The following is a 20,041-nucleotide window of genomic DNA, read 5'->3' as shown; positions in this document are numbered from 1 at the left end:
GAACAAACCCGATGAGCCCTTACGGCGTTTTCAGTATGCGGTGTTTGGCATGGGCAATTCTAACTACCGCACCTTCAACACGACAGCAAAATATGTGGATGAGCGATTGCAGGAACTAGGAGCCGTCAGCGTTTGTCCACTCGGACTAGGCGACGTATCGAAATGCGTGGAAACAACGTTTGAGAGCTGGGAAACACACCTGTTACAGATGATCTCCGCGTCGATGTCGACATGTACACCACCTTCATTGGACGAACCGTCAAGATTATTGCCAGTGCACAGAGCATCGCTTCTTTGTGCGGCTACTAACACAAAAACTATCGGCAACATACCCCAGAACGATCTTGTACATGTTGGAGATATCGCTAAACGCGGTCCGACATTGGCAGATTTGGAGCTTCCACTGCGGCAACAATTAGAAAAAAACCGTCAGAGGTGACACAGTAGTGCCACTACCATGATCCTGGGTCAAGGCACAAGTTTTGAAATCAATACTGCTCTCACTCCCAGTATCTGACTAGGGACACAGAGAAAAATTGACCACCATAATGATATGGTTAACTTTTCCGAGATTTCACACCTTTTCGAGCGCAAATGCAACGTATACCTTTTAGGAATTTATGAGAGCTGTCATTAAAAAAATAAGAAAGCGACCTGAAATTCTCACACTACTCACACGTAGCGTCGTCAATTTAATGTTAAAACCCACATACCAGTGTACAGTACAGTACATGTACTTCCAAAGAACTGAAGTTCCACTCGCTATTCAAATAGGACAGTTGCTGTAACGCAAGATACTTTCCTGCTATCCCGTAAGGTCCTCAGGTCGACAAAGTTCCAAGCCATCAATTTGAGCTTCGCTTCCAGGTGTCACTACCACCAACGAGATCTGTAGCGTTGGAGAGTTAGAAAGGAAGACAGTCGCACTTTCGGATTTGGACATTCCGTCAAGGCAGCATGGCGACACCAACGCTATTTCCATCCCATCGCTGACAGACCGTGGCTGAACAACCAGGAATGTTTTTCCGGAGATCAACTTCGTGGAATGCAGCTTTCTCTATGTCGTGAAATTAAACGTTTGATAGCTCTCATCTGGTTCAAGCCTTAAAAGCATTGACTGCGTAACACCCCACTTTTACCAAGTCTACTCACTTCAGAGGAGATCACGCGTTCGTTTCTTAATCAGCACCCAACAGTACATCGAAATGACAGCAAAATCCGCCCAACAATATGCGCTGTCGACAAAACACGCGCGTGCCGCTGCGATTCCCCAATCTTGGATTTCAAGCGGCGATGGTGTTGGTTGCAGTTCATCAGAAAACGCCTAGCTAAATGGAGCCTCTCAAGTTAAACCTTATGCTGATGTCCATTGATACTGGACTATCAATAGTCGACATGCAAGTAAAAACTTGAGCGCGTTCATAACGAATTACGGAATTTTGAGCAGCGCAGCCTTCCCGTCTTGTGCTCAGTACGCAGTATTGATGGACACAGAATCACCCGCCACCGTGCAGCATTCACCGAGACCACCACCTCAAAGACAGTCTCGGCGTCTGTCCGTATCCTTTCGGAAAATTAACCAAGCAGTCGGCACGATAACCCACGTGAATATTTTCAGCGGGTCATTAACTGGAACATCCGATCGCTTCGCTTCATCATTAGCTGAGAAAGCCGTTCAATGCGGAGCTGACGTCTCGCTAAAATCTCTTGAAGATTTCGATCCTGGATGCTTCAATAACGACCCAAAAGGTTCGTATCATTCAACTTCACGCGCTACCGTGTTCGTGGTGTCTACACATTTTGCTGGTGGGCCATCCCCGAACGCAGAAATCTTTTCTCAATGGCTTCGCCTAGCATCCGGAGACGTCAACGCATTTGCCTCAATTGACTCGGTGCTACCGGAGGAAACGAGACCAACCGATGCAACACTTCCAGTAGAAACTGATGCTGCCACCGAAGCGAGCACAACAACACGGGGTAGTTCTCCGGACTCCACAAAGCTCAGACAACGAATAGCTATCTCGCCAAACACAGCAAGAAAACCACGCCGTCAAAGTTCGTTTTCTGCTGCAGTTCGACCACTTCTTCGTATGAACTGGCGAATCGCATTCAATAACGGGAATGGATCACTGAATACCAGTAAGCCGAAAAATCCGCTACAAGGTGTTCAATACGCGGTGTTTGGCGTGGGAAACTCCATGTATCTCACGTATAACGCGATGGGAAAATTTGTAGACGCACGGATGCAAGCTTTAGGAGCCGTTAGACTGTGCCCACTCGGGCTTGGTGATGTCTCGAAAGATATTGACGATGCCTTCGTCAAATGGGAGGCACATTTTCTTCAGCTTTTGGCGTTCCAAAAGCCTGGTCCTCCAACAGGCATAGCAGTTGACGCCCATGACCCCCAGGAATCAACCTTAGAACAGCATCAAAGTACACCAAACACGAACAAGTGTGAGGCCATCGAACTAACAAGAGCTACGAATGTCTCGCCATTAGCACCGAATCAACATTACTTGGAGACAATCTCTCAGGAAAGTGAAGCGTCATCCCCGTGTCAACCCACGGATGAACCTGGTAAAAGCGCTAGCTTCACCGCATCAGCCGCTATCACTGGAACAGGGTCACCGGTACGATTATTGATGCAAGATCACTACGGGCGTCATGTACGCTTGCGCTTCCGCTGCCGCTATGTTAATACGCAAGAAGCGAAGCCTCCAACAGACACAAAGCTGCCCATGATTGCTAAAACCAAAGATACCCAACCACAGCGGAAGCTTTCCCGAAGGCATACTTCAGTGCGGCGTGACGCCACACACATCCGCCACCCCTGCTTTGCACTCCAAGCAATAACGATGCTCAAGCGTAACGTCGGCAGTGGTGACTGTCAATCAAATGCGTCAGCACTCAAAGAGATTTCACTTGCTCGGCTCGCAATCCTAGATTCAGATTTGACGTTCGAGACGGCCGACACATTTGGTTACTTCCCACCGAACCCAAAAGACACAGTAGACGCCATCGGATCAAAGCTTGGTCTCGACATGGATGCATATGTCGAACTATCTTTTCATGATGGAGAGCCAGCTCCATCTACGAATCTAGCTGCTGAGTCAGCAGCGCCATCAGCATACAGCAAAAATCGCCACCTTCCATTTCCAAGTCCATGTCGGATACGAACGATCCTCAGCGATTTCTTGGAGCTGCGAGCTATTTCTCGAGAATTTGTGCGCGTAGCATCTGGCTTCGTGACGGACCACAAAGAGCACGAGCTTCTGGAGAACATGGCCTCTATCGACGGCTCTGCAGCTTTTAACCGAGAATTCGCGCAAACAAAATCCGGCATGCTGAAATTGCTGGATATGGCGCCAAGTCTACGAATGCCCTTCGAGGTTTTCGTGAACATTACGCCGCTACTCAAACCGCGGTTGTATTCAATTGCCAGCACGCACTTCAAGAACGATCGAGAGTTCGACATTGTTGTGGCATTAGGCAACCCGAACGAAGCGCACGGGCTATCAGTCTCAAACTTTCGACGCATCTTATCCAAGTCAGAAATTCAGTTGCCGCCGACTGAGAACAGCACCAACCATAACAGTAATGCTCCTGCGGAAGCAGCTCCAGCATCCGCTCCAGTACTCCGAATGCTCCGCGGATTTGTGGCAGCATCACGATTCAAGCCTCCATTTGACTTATCAGTGCCTACAATCATGATAGGGAATGGCATCGGCATTGCTCCTTTTCGAGCACTTCTTCAGCACCGTGAATTTGAAGTTGATAGTGGCAATGATGATTTGGCACGCCAACAAAAAATATTAGGAACTGCCGATTCTGCCAGAACTCCGACCAGTCTCTCGTGTGGCAAGAATTTGTTATTGCTTGGATGTTCAACCAAAAATTCAACTCTTTTCGAATCCGAACTGCGTGACTGGGAAAGCAAGGGTCTCTTGGAATTCCATGTCGCCCATTCTTCCGAGCCAGAACAGCCCGCACAGCATGTGCAGGATTTGGTTGCTGCCCATAAACAAAAGATTGCTGCGCTCATGGCGAGCTCCCCAGAGGCGCGAATTTATATCTGCGGGAAAGTTGCTATGGCCCGGGCTGTGCATCAAATACTTGCCGCACAAGACACCACAAACAGTTGGTACCAAAAGGCATTGCAAAGCGGGCGGTACATTGAAGGCATCTTCGAGTGAGCAACACTCAGTCTTTGGAACTGGGGACCACTTCTCACAGTCAAATTCGCACGTCCACAGGCTGTAGACCTGCAGGCACAGGATCGGAAGAGTTTATCCAGTGTTGAAGAACACCTTCTCCGTGTTGTCGAGAACAGTAGCAGCGACCTCGTCCTGAGTTTCACCGCGGATGGCGCTAACAATTTCCAGCACTTGGCTGCACAAGGTTTGATAGAGATGACGCAAAAATATTAGCGCTCCGGTTGTAAATTCGACAATATGTCCCTCATAAGCGAGTGATACTTACATGAGGGTGCAGGGCTCATTGCGACCTTTAACAAGGCAGTCAGGTGCGTACTTTTCAGCCTTTTTAGACGGCCACGAGGTTTGCACGTGGCCGTGACCAGCATGGGTTGCTCGAATATCGCACCAAGGAGCATCTTACCGCACACAAAAGAGTCCGTCAGTCCTAAGCTACTTCCACGAGTCATGAAGATTACGATACTGTACCGGTCTCAATCATCATCCGCTCAAGCGGGATGGCCTTGACACATTCCAGATTCTCCGCCGTCTTCAACGAGCAGCCATTCACACCTGCAGCACGAGAGCCCAGTTAACACCAAATCAATTTCCCCAATTGAATCAAACACTCCTCACGCACCAATATACAGTCCGAGTTCCACCAGCTTGAGCATCTCCTCCTTACTGCCTGTGAACGAGTGCACGACTCCATGCGAGAACCTGGACCGGTTCTTTGAAATCATTTCTACAGTAGTTCCCCAACAAAACCCATTAGCTCTCCAACTGTAACATTGCATCCTCTCACCCACCGTAGAAATCTCCTCCTGTGTTCCTGTTGTGCAGGAAGAGCGGGAGCCGTGTCCTCTCCGCCAATTCGAACTGCTTCTCAAAGTACTTGAGCTGCGTCTCCCTGTCGCAAAACTCGAGGCGGTCGTAGTCAAGCCCGCACTCCCCGATGGCCACAACCTTCCCCTGCGCCCGTCCGGCCTCACACAGTGTCAACAACTCGTCGAAATACGCGTCCGGGTCGTTTCCATCGGCCTCGAACTCCCCACAGCGCGTGGGGTGCACTCCCACGGTGGAATACAGCTGCGGCAGCTGTTCACTCTCATTCTTGTTGGCTAGTTGCAAAGCCGTACGACTTTCCTCGAGGTTTCCGCCCGTCACGATGACTTTGTGGACGCCGACAACCTTGGCCCGAGCCAGGATGTGCGTTAGATCGGACTGCAATTACATCAAAAAGGCAGAGGAATTAAAGCGTGCGAATTGGTGGATAGATAAACAAGACGCTGGAGATTTACCTCGTGCTTTTGTTTGCCGCGGTAGAGTCCCGTGAAGACCGGATCCGTGAGGTTCGCGCCGATATCGATCATCTTGAGCGCCATTTTGGATGTGCGCAGCATGAAAGCGATAAGTTCGCACCTTGGTTGGCTAAGTTCGAGTTTGTACTGTGAACCACGAAAGTATTGATCCGTAAAATTGCCACAAAAAAGTTCATACATGAACGACAACTTCAATTTCAAAAGGGAAATTTACGCGGGAAAAAGGGAAACCGAGAGCTCATTTTTCTTTTTGCGTCCTAGCAGAGAGCTACAGATAAGATGGGAGTGTTGTCGATCTCGGGCGAAGAGCGCGGTGAGATCGTCCAGATGCGTAGGGCTGGAGTGTCCGTAAAGGAAATCTCCAAGCTGACGGAGCGCAGCACCCACTGCGTCTACCGCATCTTGAAGAAAGTGAATGATGCCCAACACACTATCACGACCACCAACAAGAAGACGACGACTCCCAATACACAGGGACAGAGTGAACCTCTGTCAGATTCCAGTGCGGTGCTGTTGTGTGAAGTCGAGAGCATGGAAGTCTCGGCGCTCGAGCCGATTCCGATTCCGATGCCAAGGTCGATGAGTGAATCGCAGCAGCAGCAAATGCAAGCACACTTGGGTCGCTCTGACGCGGTGGGTACAAGTGTTGGGTTTACCACTGCATCAGTTGCCACGAGTGTTGCCAAGCCTCGTGACAATGAAACCAGCGTGGGTTTCTGGCTCTTGCGGGATGCAACTGCGTCAATGGTTTCTCCATCGAGTCCGTCAACAAGCCAAGCGGCTCCGTGTGCTGACGCAGATATTGCAAGGCACAATCAAGTGCAATCGTTGCATATTCAGCCGACCAAGAAGCAGAAGACTTCAACTTCTCAGGCTTCGGAAGACGCTCAAGTGTTGCCAGTATTAGGAGATATGGAGTCGACGCCAACCATTCGAGCTGTTCCAAGTGCTGGAGCAATTATCCAAACGCCGGCGCAATCACAGCTTTTGCTGCAAAGCCAACTGTCCAAGAAGCAGAAAACTTCAACTCCTCAGGGCTGCCTACCATTGTCGACTCCGATATCTTCGGAGTTGGCAATAAACCAACGCTCCAACACGACCGGGAGCACGACCACGAGGAACTACAGCTCTGATGATAGATTTGACAAACTTCTCGAGCGGATCCAAGACGAGATTCGCCGACTGGGAAGCTTAGCGCAGTCTGATATTTATGATGCTCAGCTACTGCAGATGCTGGTCAAATTCCGCGCGGAAATGTTGCTTGTGCGGATGCAGAAGGCACACTGCAAAGTGGTAGAAGTATCCTGTAAGCGAGTGACGGAGGAAGGCTCTGGCGACATGGAAACAAATTCCTTACTTCGCCAGAGACTGGTGAAGGAGATCGCACTCCTCGAGGTCCAGGCAGCCCGTGAAAGACTGGAGCTAGAGCGTGAGCGGATCAAACACAAGACGACCTCCATCCTGTGCCGCAAACGACTCTTGGACGCTCATGCTTCCCCGGCCGACGTGGACAAGCTGCTCCCTCGTCACTAACAACGCCTTTACTCTCCGGAAAACCAACCCAGCAAACCATTTCACGGAACAGGCCAAGTCAACAGTTGGCAGACGACATCGGTACGCTGCGTGTTTTGCATCCCTCTATGTTGCCATTTTTGTGCGTTATCGATTGGTTCTACCAATACTGCGTTCGCTGCCACTCTCCACGTTTAGTTTTCATGCCTCTGTTGTTACTTCTCCGCGCTGCTGAATTACATGTGACTTAGCTGGAGCTGATTGGAGTACATGTCTTCGCCTTCTTGAGCAAAGACTCCGAATTTTCTCCTTCGCCCAGTGCGAGCTTCCGCTTCGCAGCGATTAACTCTCCAGATTCGACGCTCGTATCATCAGTGGCATCGCTTCCTACACTATTACTATTGCTATCATCGCGCTTATCGGCCCTGGTGCCACTTTGGTCATGTTTCTCCAATGTTTCTGTAGACGTGCTGGTCCCATTTCCATTGCTATCAGGTGTAGCGAGATTCCACGAGATCTTCTGAAACACGTTCTTAAACTGGGGCGATCGGGCCTTGTTAGAGTTCTTGTGGATAGCTTTTTTCTGAGCAAACAGGTTGCTTCCTCCCAGGAATGACTGTGTGTCCACCTCCTCCTTCTTCCGTACTGGTAGTTTGAGTTCGTGCTCTTCTTCAATAGAAGAAGCAGGAGCATGCGGCGACCCTGTGGAAGTCAAATCAGTGCTTTCTTCCTTTTGCGAGGTCGTGGTTTCATCATCGTCATCATCATAATCGACAAGCTTAACGGATCGTGGGCGGTTCTGGCAAGGTACCTCTTCCTGAGTAAGCATCAAGCACTGCACAGTTAGCATGAATAAACGCTGAGCCCCTCAATGCATTCATGGAAGCAGATCTCACCTCTGATAACCCATTCTTGTCCAACTCAGGCGTAGGCTCGTTCGTATCTGTGTCTTTTTCCCAGTAAAGTTCCTCCTCATCGTCAATACTGCCAGACCGGACAAATCGAACCTTGCTTGGAGTATCAGCAGAATCCATAGTTGCCTCGACAGAGCCAGAGTTACCGTCATAGCGCGTATGTATGGCCTCAAATACCAGCGGACACACTGTTTTGTATGTCTCGTAAAACTTCGTGTAAATGTGCTCCACCAACGACGTCAAATTTGACTTCATCGTGCAACACACACAAGCCAGATTAGCAATGAGTCAAGTCTTAAATCAATCAAACGTGCTGTCCTCACCCTTTCAATAAACGCCAGCACTTCCAAGATCGCTGAACTGACCGCACCAGAATTAGGTTTGCCGATCTCCATATTCGCAAGCATAGGTGAAAAGAGATCATTCTGAATCAAAAACCTTGAAAAGAAAGCTTCAGCCCGAACTGCACATGCTCGAATAAACTTCACGGCATCTGAGTTAAACAAGCGAGTGACACAATCAGTCTGCGTGGCAATTTACGCTATTTCACAATGGAGCTCGAGGCACCTGAGCAATGATCTGCCGGTTCGGCAAGCTACTACGTACGGATAACAAAGAGCTTGTTCTCTGATCGCAGCATCTTTTCGGTGTAGGTCGAAATAGGTTGCCTCCCAAACAAATACTTGACGCGATAGCCGTGGTTTTCCGTGCAGAACGTGAGCAGTTCCATGATACTGTCTTGCAGATCAAACATGGCGGATTCATCGTGAACGAAGGTATTGTTCTTCAATGGTTGGAGCAGCCAATGCATGTAGTTCGGGTAGAGCACACTCAAAAATTTGTCATCCTTCAATAACAGACGTGGAGCAGACAGCTTAGCCATTATTACATGTCATCTCAGCCCACCAAAGTCATCAGAGACTTACATGTCCAATCGGTACGCGAAATATCTCCCGTAGTAAGTTGAAAAGCTGAATTCGCATAGGCTCGTCACGCTCAAAAACAATGAGCATTGCGGTGAACAAGGAAGAGTCTGATGTCCACGTTATCCGGTCCTTATCGGAGGTCGGCGCAGGAATGCATTTGCCCTCGCTGGCAAGGTACGCTCGTAACCTGTCTGGGCCCTGGTATAAAACCAGCACATTCAAGATGTCGACCGCCAGCGAAATTTCCTCGGATGTAGAGTCAGGAGAACCCAACACAGCGGCAAACGCCCCAAAAAGTTCGCCATCTCCAAACAAATTGCCGATAAGAGAGCCGAATACTGGTGGGGGACCGAAAGGATCCCGGCGCTGGGGTGGTCTGTCGATGGGCTTTGTCACTCGAATCAAGTAGATAATTGCCTTGAGGAGTCCAAGACCATCCAACCGTTTATCTTTGCTTGAAATAAGTCCGGTACTGCAAGTTCAACGTACAAATTAGCATCACGCTCCGAGCAATTTAGCTGGCGGTGCATCACCACGTACATGGACTTCCAATAGTCTTCGGTCTCCGAAATGTACGAAAGAATGTGGTAGTTGTTCTCGTTGGTCATGTGTTCCAGCAAGAGCACACATCCGTCTGGTAGCGTGCGTGACAACACATTGTCCTTGATCACCTGAATACGAAAGTTCATGTGCACGCGCTCCACCACACCCCGATCCAAGATCGGGATCACCTATCATGCAGCACACGGCCTTTAATTCTCACCCCTCCGTTGTCCGTCAACGCCTTCGTTCTCCACGTACCTCATGGAATCCCCCATCTCCTTCTAATTCCGTTCGAAAGTCCATCTCTCGGATTAATCCGGGATTGTAGCCGAACACGCCGACTACCGAGATGAAGTTGGTGTCACTCAGTAGCACCTCGATCAGACTGCGGTTACCCATTTCAACTGTGGCCCAAAAGTCACCCAAAAAGTGTCAGTCCTGCATTCCTCTCCACTCAAAAGCGTCAAATCCACTCACGGATCGCATAGAAAACCTCGAACAGTTTGTGCAGCACGCTCTTGTCCTCGTCCAGCTCGCTCACGTCGAACAGATCCAGCAGCTTGATAATGTACGCACCACCCTGCCCAACATACAAAAAATTCATCATTCTTGACTCGCATTTCAGCCAGTCAGCGCTGCTTGCTCACCTGGGCCACGAGGTCCGTCTGCACTTTGGAGCGCACTGTCGGGTGCGACGTCTTGAGCACGAGCAGGAGCTCGTCCAGGTGCTCCAGGTCGCACGGCGGCAAGTCGCGTCTGTCATGGGAGAGCCAATCAACGGTCAGAAACCGCCGCATCGCGCCGGACAAGAAGGAACGAGCGCTGCGTACGGCTTAATGTCCTCGCGGAAGAACTGGTCGAGGCTGCTGCCGACGCTATCCATCGTCGCGTCGTCGTCTTCGTCTATGCAGGCTGGGAAACCACCACGCGCGCGATTAACTGATCGCTGGTCCAGTGGCAACTTTTCACTCTGCCTGCGTTACGGAGCTTTTGAAAAGTGAAGGTCACTCCCCTTTTTATCGTCCGTTTTCGACCAATGGAAAAGAGGATGAAGCTGACTTTCGACCAATGGAACGAAGGTTGCAGTTAACGACGATGCTACGCTGCGTACGCGATGGGAAGCAGCTTCGCGCACAAGCGAAATCAGACACGCGCTTGAAGCCACAGAACCGTCGACTGTTTGTAGCTGACAGTCTCCAAAGGTGACCGGTCGACCAGCGGACCGCAGCTTCGGTAAGCTTACCAGTACAATAACATCAGTACAAATTCCATTTTCAATTTCAGCCAATCACTATCCGTTCCAAGCGCCTTTTTCTGCCAATCGATCATCGGACAAAACTTGTCTCGCATCGCCGTGTTCACAGCGCTCAGTTGAAAATGGCGGGACGGGAGTTCGCGCATGTTCAGCCGGTGCGTGCGCGGCCCCTGGCGGCCCACGGGCCTGCGAACCGACCCCTCTTTCGTGCCCATCTGCTCTGCAAGAGACCTCTCTAACTTGCGGCAAATTTTCGCTCTTCTGTGCGCCAGGACAACGCCGAGATCGAGCGCTCTGTGCTCTCGCAAGAGGTACTCCACGCTGCTGCTCCCCACAGTGCTGCTACATAGAGGTCTCGGCATACTAATAACTGTGTGGTGCTCATGTGGGTGTTTATGACTACAGGTGGAGGCGCTGCGGAACCGACTGGGGCTGCGCCAAGTGGACGTGTCGAAGGAATGCGGCGTGAACGCCAGTATGCTGTCCCAGTGGATGCTGGGCAGGTACAAAGGCAACGTTGGCAGAGTACGTGATGCAATTCTATAGGCTGGGAGGCTGTGCAATGTGCGGGGAGCTGGGGCCTAACGTGGTGTCTGTGGCAGATCAACGGACTGATGGAGTCGTGGTTGATTCGTCGGCGCGGAGGGAAACCCATGGATAAGGGCATGATGCGTACGTTGCAGAGAGCGTTGATACATATGAGTTGCGTCTGACGTGCTGTTGTTGTGAGTAGTGTTCACATCGACGGCAAGCTCGCCAAAGCTTAAACGGCGACTGGAGGAGATGAACGACCCTTTGCAAGCGAGGAGGTGGGCAGACTCTGGTTCGATACGCTCGTGTCGTCAGTCTTATTTATTGTTGGGTGATCGTTTGGAGTAGGAAAGACGGCATGATACTCGCCCAGCGGAAGCTGTATAGCTACCCGAAGGTACTTCGCTGCTGAGCGAATTGGTTCAATGACGAACTTCAGCTGGGTGCTGACAATTCAAATTGTTCGTGCTGCTGCAGTTTCCAACTCGCGACATTTTACTGATTCCCATCAGACTTGATCTCGACATCGAAGGCTATCGATACATTGACTCCTTCTCGTGGAACTTGTACGATCGAACTTCCCCCCATTGCATGATGAATTCCTCATCATTTGGTCGATTTCGGACACTGATTGCGCCTGCTGCTGTGCTTTTACCTCCAGATACGAAAAGGATTTCACTTATGATACATTCGCCGCCGCATTAATAAGAGATCTGGACCTTCCTGAGTGCTTCTACAAGCGCATCGCGAAGTCGATTCAGGAGCAGGTTGAAAAAGCGCGGCGATCGCTCCCATGGCATGAAGCCGTCACCAAGGAGAGTTTGCATCCTATCTTCATCAACCTACGGCTAAATGACACCATCTACATTGACCGGTTTGAGTGGGATCTGAACAACCCGAATAACTCGCCCGAGCAATTTGCCCAGGTCGTATGTGAAGACTTGGTAAGTCCACAGGTCCATTAGCCTTACTCCAGACAGTGTTTTCTCATTTCTTTTGTGCGGACACAGGGTTTAAGCGGTGAATTCGAAGCTCAAGTGGCGTTATCCATCCGCGAGCAGCTTCGTGACTATTCCAGAGTAAGAAGACTTGACATGTTGGGACTTATGCCGATTGTGATAGCTAACCTGATCGGATTCGTGACCTGGTGCAGCTTATTCGTGAGGGTTTGAAAGATCGGGTTACCAGACTTCCTCCTGTCACGGCCGCGTTCCGCGATCGGCTTGATACAGAGGCGTGGGGCCCCTCTGTGAAATACATTTTGGCGGATGATATCCCGCAACTTGAGCGGGAAGATTTCAAGCGGATGCGGCCGCTGTCGCGACCCACAATGATCGTGGTTCCGCCACCTCCGCCCACAGCGAAGCCCAACCGCCCACCCAAGCCAGTGAATACCTTCCTCATGTTCTGCAGGTACTTCATATTATCAACCTCGCTAATTCTGGGGGACTCTCTGCGAGTATTCACCGTTGTTTTGTAGGCAAAACCGAAAGAAGATCATGGCTGACTACCCTAGCACCAGCGCTAAGGATGCATCCAAGATTCTCGGCGATATGTGGCAAAAACTATCTGAAAAAGAGCGAGCCAGGTATGGGCAAGGATCCAGTCCCACGAATGGAAACGTTGCAGGGCTAATGGAATGATGTTATTTTACAGTTACATTCCCATGACGGAGATGGAGAATCAGCGGCGAATGAACGAGTGGCGGATGAAAGAGAACGCCCTGAATGGTATTACCTCAACGCTCACTGGCGGCATCGCGACCCCATCGACAGTGCCAAGCCAGCCAGCTACCCCCGTGCTGCTAGCTCCTAGAGTTACACCGAGTGCAGCATCTTCAATTGATGAAGTGGATGATCCCGATGCTGACGAAGAGGATGAAGACGAGGACGAAGAAGAAGACACCGCTAGTGCAACCAGTGTGTCGTTGTAGACAGACACCTCCTGATAATTTTGCTTCGATCCTCCTGGTCTCTCGCTTTATATTACGTCGTCCATATCATACTCCATCTCCTACGACGCCTCCTCGCTGTCTGTCGAGGGAGACAATCGCCACTTGGACTGGTAGTAGTGGCTCTCCAGCTCGAACAGCGCCGACGAGATGTCGGAGCTCAAGTGCGAAATCTGCGCGTCCACGTCGTCGCATCTGTCCACAAGGCAGCATTAGCATAGCACTGTATAGCAAGATATGATGTACGCTCGGGCGGCCCTCACCGCTTGAGCAGCTCGTCCGACGTCGAGTCGACGTTCTGGCTCATGCCTTCGAAGTCGCCCAGCGCCAGCGACAGCTTCATCTCGGCCACGAGCTTGAGCAGCGACTCGCTCGCTTGCACAAGGGTCGTGGCGTAGATGGAGCTCTGGAAGGACTCGCGCGTGGTATTGGACGAGTCCTTGATCTTGGACGTCTTGATCAGCCCCTTGAAGTTCTCCACCAGCTTCTCCACATTGTTGTCTAGCCGCTGCCGGTACTCCTCAGCCATGCTGCGCGCTCAATTTTAAATTGCGCTACGAAACGTAGATGACAATTAATTGAAAAGCAGAAGAGAGCCTAGTATAGGCTCATGACCTAGTTAAGTGTTAAAAACACTATTTACAGTAACGATGTGGCCTTGCTGCGCGACGCATACCCGCTCTTAGTGATTGATATCTGGACATGCACAGTCGAATGAAGGTAGCTCGCAAAGGTGCTCGTGCACTTCAATTGCTACCACACGGCTCGGGTCCGTTTCCTGGTGGCGCTTGGTGCTCAAGTAAAAAAACGGATCTTTGCCGAGGTTTTTCGGGAAAAACCTCTTGCCAAATGTAAGCAGCTCGAAATCTAAAAGGGGGGACCGTCGCTGCCTTCAAAAGCAGTTCCGCAACATTTCAATCAGGTGCGTGGCTTGTCGGGGCAGGGCGGGGCGGCTCGCGCGCCGCACGGGATCGCGCTCCACAGGGCGGAGCAGACCGCGCCGCCAGCGCCATCATGTAACTCATGTCCAGAGCCACCTAACAAACTGTTTACACGATTGCTGCCTCCGTTATAGAACAGCACCTTAGAACCCTTAAAGAAAAGCAATGCTGGCTCAACTCGTAGCAGACGTGTGCCCGTCGTCGGCGTCGTTCTTCGGCTTCATGGGGGTCGCTTCCGCCCTCGTCTTCGCCAGTACGTTGTCTGTAGCCGTGGTAGTGGCAGTGTAGCAGTAGCTGTTGGACTGCTACAGTGCTATTTGCTGGGTCGAAGAGTGCGTTTCTAAACTGTTGCTGTTGCTGTTGTTGTTGCTGCTGCAGACCTCGGCGCCGCGTATGGCACGGCCAAGTCTGGTGTGGGCATCGCGTCGATGGGTGTGATGCGGCCCGAGCTGGCCATGCGCAACATCATCCCCGTGGTCATGGCCGGTGTGCTGGGCATCTACGGTCTGATCGTGGCGGTGATCATCCAGGGCTCAATTGACCCTCCGAACGGAAATATGCCTAAGTACGGCTCGTACTCGGGCTTTGCACACCTGGCGGCCGGTCTGTGCTGTGGTCTGAGCGGTCTGGCGGCCGGCATGGCCATCGGCGTGGTGGGCGACGCGGGCGTGCGCGCCGTGGGCCAGCAGGAGAAGCTGTTCGTGAACATGATCCTGATCCTGATTTTCGCGGAAGCGCTGGGTCTCTACGGCTTGATCGTGGCGCTCATTCTGTCGCAGAAGAAGAGCGATTGCCCGTCGGAGTAAGCTATCATTTGTGGATGGCGGATGCGAGCTTTCGCTTATGGTGACTGCTCTCATTCGTATTCATAGCTTTTGAAGGAAGTAGAATGGTGGTGCCAAGCGGAATGGCAGTGATGGTGATCGTATCAACTTTGCCTCCGTTCCTGTCATTTCGTTTTGGCGCTGCTGCAGGTGATAACACTAATACTACAACTCTTTTACATAAGCCACTTAGGAATCGATAGCTCCTGCCAATGCGAATATCAGATGCTGGTAGGGCGTTAGCTCGTCCGTATACTAGTACAAAACGAGATACACGATCACCGATCGATATCCAAGTTGTCAGCCCGCGTGGGGAGCCAAATCAAGATGATGGAGGGCTCTATGTGGCTGGACTGTTCACCATTCGACACCATAGATAGTAAGAATTGAGCTCTGAGTACAACAAGTGCATTTCAGATTATCCGCTCAAAAAGCTATCTATCTCTTTTGACCAGCTCACGACGCTACTTTATGTGCATGAATTGCTTCGACAGCGTGCACAGAACTTGACAGGTTTGCAGTAGCATAATTGCTGTGTACTTCGAAGTACTTCCGCAGTACGCCGTTTGTTTGATGCTAGGCCATGTTGTGCACGATGCAGCTCTAGATTTTGAAAGATGAAACTAGTTATGGTATTTGTTTTGACTGATGTAGTGTGCGGTTCAAATGCTGCAAATGTAGCAGTAGCTCAGTTTCTTCCTTGAGAAGGTTTACTCCAGATCTTGTTCTTTCTTTCGGCTCCGCTACCGTTCAAAGTGATTCTTGCTTGAAGTTACGAGAGCAGATTATCCGATCGCGATTTCTCTCATTCAGAGCGAGTCGTTGCCGAGGTGGGTGATCAAATCAGTGGTCAAACCCTGCTCATCAGCGGGCCCCTTTCCAGCAGCTTCTTCTACTTCACTCACAGCGTCCAACGGCTCGTAGTTTCGTGCCCAGAAACGCCAGTGCTTTCAGGTCACTCGTTTCACGCACACCTTTCAGCGCGTCAATTTGAGACCCTCCTTGATGACCTTCTTCAAGTCGCCCACCGACATGCTGCCTTCAATCTCCACAAAGTACCCCCCCCCCCCTATCTCTTAACTGCCATTTCGGCAAATTCTGGAATGAGATGGCTTCAAACTGAAGGCATTTATTTTTTACCAGAACCACTTTACTGAGAAAACTCAAAGGTTTATGCGGCGTGTTAAGACGAGGCCGTCGGCCCAAAGGCCCAGCTCGATAGAAATGTAAAGTAGCTTGTTGAGTTGTTAGTGGGGTCTTGCTCTCTACGTGCCAAATTCGAAGTGACTCCTGGTCGTGGCGTCGGCAGCGTCGAAGCGTTCCCCTGCACCTACTTACTCCGACGGGCAATCGCTCTTCTTCTGCGACAGAATGAGCGCCACGATCAAGCCGTAGAGACCCAGCGCTTCCGCGAAAATCAGGATCAGGATCATGTTCACGAACAGCTTCTCCTGCTGGCCCACGGCGCGCACGCCCGCGTCGCCCACCACGCCGATGGCCATGCCGGCCGCCAGACCGCTCAGACCACAGCACAGACCGGCCGCCAGGTGTGCAAAGCCCGAGTACGAGCCGTACTTGGGCGAGTTGCCATTCGGAGGGTCAATTGAGCCCTGGATGATCACCGCCACGATCAAACCGTAGATGCCCAGCACACCGGCCATGACCACGGGGATGATGTTGCGCATGGCCAGCTCGGGCCGCATCACACCCATCGACGCGATGCCCACACCAGACTTGGCCGTGCCGTACGCGGCGCCGAGGTCTGCAGCAGCAACAACAACAGCAACAGCAACAGTTTAGAAACTCACTCTTCGACCCAGCAAATAGCACTGTAGCAGTCCAACAGCTACTGCTACACTGCCACTACCACGGCTACAGACAACGTACTGGCGAAGACGAGGGCGGAAGCGACCCCCATGAAGCCGAAGAACGACGCCGACGACGGGCACACGTCTGCTACGAGCTGAGCCAGCATTATTTCTTCAAAAGATCTCTGGATTGGACGACTGAATAGGGACAGAGCGCACCACATACGCAACCATCATACGTTAGCCCCTTCTCTCTCTCATACAGCCTCTCAGCGTCTCCGTAAAGCAAGAACAGATCGCCGGACCTACCTGATCTGCTGAGCTACTCGTCCGGAACGCAAATGACTCGAGACCTTGAACCGACGCTTGGATCTAGTTCTCTCACCTTCAGACGACATTCTTCGATGAATGTTGCGCGAACAAAAAGTATCTTCAGGAGATGCGCATCAACCGCAAGATGCCATCGCCGTGGTTGTGGACATTGCTGCTGTCGCTGTTGGTGTACACGACGTCGAGGCCGCTGGACCGACTTCCGGGAGGAGACAGCGGTGAGTTACTGGCCGAAGCGTGCGTGGGAGGCGTGGCGCACCCTCCTGGGTATCCGCTGCTGCTCTCGTTGCTGCGGCTGGTGCACTGGACAACTAAAAAGTATTGCGGCGTTGCTGGTGATGGAGACAACTCGGTACATTTCGTGCAATTGGCCAATGCAGTGAACGCCGTCATGGCGGCAGGTGCATCGGCGTGTGTGACCCACACTGTGCACTTGCTGACGTCCAGGAACTCGTCGGTAGAGGCAATCGCGGCGGGACTCAACTTTGCGCTCTCCAAACTCACGTGGGAGTACGCAACGGGCCTTGAAGTGTTTGCACTGAATAATCTACTCGTGGGGGCGCTACATGTTTTGGTGGTAAGGCATTTTATGCAGCCTACGATGAAGAATGCCTGCTTGGGAGCATTCGTGTGCGGGCTTGGACTTGCGAATCAACACACGATCGGTAAGGAATGGAGCTGCATCTTGGAACTATGAATTTGTAGGCATTTTGCTGAGATTGCTTATGAGTTTATGCGGTTATTTTTTTGCATTCTAGTGTTGTTCGAAGTCCCATACATTTTGTTAGTTTTGTGGACGCGTCGATTTCGCGTGGTGGAACTTCTCTTGATGGCAGTAGTGTAAGTCTTAACTGCTTTGCTGCTACATATGTACCAGTATACTCAAATAGGCTCTCACATTGCTTTGTTGTGAGATAGTTTTATAGTTGGTTTGTCCATCTATCTGCAAACTTTTGTATCCGCGCAAGAGCCAACACCCGGTTCGTGGGGCGATACGTCTACGCTGGGAGGTTCGATCCATGACGTGCTCGCAGGCGAAGTATTTTTCAGCTAATAAGTTAGTTTTGGTATCACAGGACTGTTTGATCATGTACGTCGGAAGGAGTACGGAACATTCCGACTTTCGCCACTGTCAGGAGAGTCGGAGGTATTGATGCGCGCGTTCCGTATATGAGCTGAGGAAACATGATAGCTAACGTTCATTTCTTGTTTCAGGGCCTTCTGCTTCGTTTGGAAGCCTATGGCACAGACTGTTTTGATGACTTCCACTGGATGGGACTTGTTCTGATGTGCTTCGGTGCCAAAATACTCCTGTTTCCTGGAAGAACTTCCAGCAACATCACACAGGTATTAATCAGCTCGTACTGATGAAGCTGTGCACTGAGACTAACCGACGAATGTATGTGGTACGTATTCCTACTTGCAGCATCATCAATCTTCGTGGTATAGGCACGCCGGGTATGCACAGATGTCCGCTATGGTGTGTTATCTACTGGTATTTCACTCCTTGGCCAATCTCCCGCTCGATTCGCCAATGCCTCGTGCGGTCTCAAGTCGCTTCAATATGCAGCCGAACTCAATTCTAGCTATCTGGCTGGGAATCGGACTAGCTGCTATCACGTCAAAAATTGCATCTTTTGTCGCTGCGGATGACAATTTGACAAAGATTGTCCGTTGCTCGATCTGCATGGTGTTAGTGGCATCTGAATACCAGCGAAACCAGCCAATTGGTGACGATATGAATGGAGATATGATCCGAAGACACGGTGAGGCAATCTTCCAAGTCGTCCCACGTGATGCAGTGGTGCTCTCATACACAGATATCAATTGGAACTCGCTACGCTACCTTCAGGTATGGTTGCTAGAGATAAGGTGCTTTCGAAAATGTCCGGCTCATAGATTTGTTTTTCTTGGGCAGGCTTGCGAAAACGTCAGGCCTGACGTAACGCACTTGAGCCTCCAGCTCTTACCTTTTCCGTGGTTTCCTCGACAACACTCGCTGTATCCAACAATTGCATTCCCACCAGTACAACGAGAGGTTTCTACGGTGAAAAGCTCACCAGGTTACGCGCGGCTTTTGCACGACTTCCTGGCTGCAAACATGGGGCGGCACGGGGATCACCTTTTTCTCGACCTGCACGCGGTGGTAAGAAATTGGTGAAACTACTTTCTATAGTATCAAGCGCTTGCTCTAATCGTGCTTGTTTCGCGTTAATCGTATTGTACTGTAGAATGACGAAGACATCGCTCCGAATGGCCAGTATCTCGGCTTTTCCCTCATACCTCATGGGTTGGTCTGGAAAGTGAGCTTGCCACCGTCGACCACAGCAGACTCCGACGTTATCTATGCGCAGTGGAAAGTAGTGCCATCACCTCCAGTGAACTTCAGCCCCTTGCTGTACCCTCCGGGGAGTTGGGAATTTGCGTCGGCTACCATCGCGAACGACGCGTGCTACCAAGGAGCCCTGTATGCCTTGAGCCACTGGCTCCAGCGTGGAAGAGCTGTCCAGCACGCAAGTGAAGCCGCCACGTACGTACTCGGAATGCACCACTCATGGCAAATGCTGAGTCAAGTGGAAGCAGATGCAACAGTGGGCAATGGTTCGTGGGGACTCACGTACGAAGCGTACGACGTGGTCAAGAACGCGGCGCTTGCCGCCATGCGGTACTCAGACGGACTCGAGCTCATGGAGCCGCTGATAGCTCCGTTAAAAGAGCAACAGAGACGGCATGGATCGAGCCGCGAAGAGAAGACCGAGCTTCAGCAGTTGCAGAAGTTAATGAAAACCTTGACGGAGGCGCGACAGCATGCAGTCCGGCGGATCGAAGCGCTGCTGCCAGACATGAGACTGCGCCAAGATCCCGACACGAAGGTATTTGAGAACTTCGTAGGAGCTCAACCTTCGCAGCCAATGACCAAGAAGGCCAAAAGGAAGAGCAAGAAGAGGAGACAAGTCTAACCAATATGGCTACATGCACTTCAACATGGCA

The 20,041-nt window shown here is 51.1% G+C and overlaps 8 protein-coding genes across 9 annotated transcripts; 4 read left to right on the top strand and 4 right to left on the bottom strand.

The window, feature by feature from the left end:
- Positions 1-4,286: 4,286 nt before the first annotated feature.
- Positions 4,287-5,596, bottom strand: KRP23_10615 (putative deoxyribonuclease TATDN1; the record flags this gene model as incomplete). Its single annotated transcript, XM_067881085.1, has 6 exons — positions 4,287-4,389; positions 4,480-4,612; positions 4,683-4,766; positions 4,834-4,938; positions 5,003-5,417; positions 5,495-5,596. The coding sequence occupies 6 exons, from the start codon at positions 5,594-5,596 to the stop codon at positions 4,287-4,289; spliced, it is 942 nt and encodes a 313-aa protein (XP_067741365.1).
- Positions 5,597-5,794: 198 nt separating this feature from the next.
- Positions 5,795-7,048, top strand: KRP23_10614 (uncharacterized protein; the record flags this gene model as incomplete). The annotated part of the gene is made up of 1 exon (XM_067881084.1): positions 5,795-7,048. One exon carries the CDS (start codon positions 5,795-5,797, stop codon positions 7,046-7,048), a length of 1,254 nt encoding a protein of 417 aa, XP_067741364.1.
- Positions 7,049-7,274: 226 nt separating this feature from the next.
- KRP23_10613 (Serine/threonine-protein phosphatase 4 regulatory subunit 3) lies at positions 7,275-10,293 on the bottom strand (the record flags this gene model as incomplete). 2 transcript variants are annotated; one of them, XM_067881083.1, is made up of 10 exons in its annotated part: positions 7,275-7,862; positions 7,924-8,190; positions 8,265-8,434; positions 8,548-8,788; positions 8,868-9,339; positions 9,408-9,598; positions 9,669-9,814; positions 9,888-9,990; positions 10,058-10,166; positions 10,241-10,293. In XM_067881083.1, 10 exons carry the CDS (start codon positions 10,291-10,293, stop codon positions 7,275-7,277), a joined length of 2,340 nt encoding a protein of 779 aa, XP_067741363.1. The 2 variants fall into 2 exon arrangements, with proteins under 2 accessions (XP_067741363.1, XP_067741362.1); XM_067881082.1 differs by having other exon boundaries at positions 7,275-7,844.
- Positions 10,294-10,787: 494 nt separating this feature from the next.
- KRP23_10612 (Chromatin structure-remodeling complex protein BSH) lies at positions 10,788-13,129 on the top strand (the record flags this gene model as incomplete). The annotated part of the gene is made up of 12 exons (XM_067881081.1): positions 10,788-10,820; positions 10,938-10,976; positions 11,071-11,190; positions 11,268-11,337; positions 11,399-11,474; positions 11,545-11,593; positions 11,674-11,762; positions 11,858-12,140; positions 12,207-12,275; positions 12,350-12,609; positions 12,677-12,784; positions 12,853-13,129. The coding sequence occupies 12 exons, from the start codon at positions 10,788-10,790 to the stop codon at positions 13,127-13,129; spliced, it is 1,473 nt and encodes a 490-aa protein (XP_067741361.1).
- An 80-nt stretch (positions 13,130-13,209) lies between these two features.
- Positions 13,210-13,676, bottom strand: KRP23_10611 (putative mediator of RNA polymerase II transcription subunit 22; the record flags this gene model as incomplete). The annotated part of the gene is made up of 2 exons (XM_067881080.1): positions 13,210-13,342; positions 13,411-13,676. The coding sequence occupies 2 exons, from the start codon at positions 13,674-13,676 to the stop codon at positions 13,210-13,212; spliced, it is 399 nt and encodes a 132-aa protein (XP_067741360.1).
- Positions 13,677-14,310: 634 nt separating this feature from the next.
- Positions 14,311-14,894, top strand: KRP23_10610 (V-type proton ATPase 16 kDa proteolipid subunit; the record flags this gene model as incomplete). Its single annotated transcript, XM_067881079.1, has 2 exons — positions 14,311-14,341; positions 14,467-14,894. 2 exons carry the CDS (start codon positions 14,311-14,313, stop codon positions 14,892-14,894), a joined length of 459 nt encoding a protein of 152 aa, XP_067741359.1.
- Positions 14,895-16,246: 1,352 nt separating this feature from the next.
- KRP23_10609 (V-type proton ATPase 16 kDa proteolipid subunit) lies at positions 16,247-17,118 on the bottom strand (the record flags this gene model as incomplete). The annotated part of the gene is made up of 3 exons (XM_067881078.1): positions 16,247-16,674; positions 16,800-16,918; positions 17,030-17,118. The coding sequence occupies 3 exons, from the start codon at positions 17,116-17,118 to the stop codon at positions 16,247-16,249; spliced, it is 636 nt and encodes a 211-aa protein (XP_067741358.1).
- Positions 17,119-17,159: 41 nt separating this feature from the next.
- KRP23_10608 (Transmembrane protein 260) lies at positions 17,160-20,010 on the top strand (the record flags this gene model as incomplete). Its single annotated transcript, XM_067881076.1, has 8 exons — positions 17,160-17,715; positions 17,809-17,890; positions 17,969-18,060; positions 18,127-18,197; positions 18,266-18,397; positions 18,477-18,902; positions 18,969-19,196; positions 19,282-20,010. The coding sequence occupies 8 exons, from the start codon at positions 17,160-17,162 to the stop codon at positions 20,008-20,010; spliced, it is 2,316 nt and encodes a 771-aa protein (XP_067741357.1).
- Positions 20,011-20,041: the final 31 nt, after the last annotated feature.

This window comes from Phytophthora ramorum, assembly GCF_020800215.1.
Source record: "Phytophthora ramorum isolate Pr-102 chromosome Unknown Phyram_PR-102_s0010, whole genome shotgun sequence".
NCBI classification, from domain to species: Eukaryota; Oomycota; class Peronosporomycetes; order Peronosporales; family Peronosporaceae; genus Phytophthora; species Phytophthora ramorum.
Note: the sequence above shows the minus strand (reverse complement) of the source record. Positions and strands in the feature narration are given on the sequence as shown.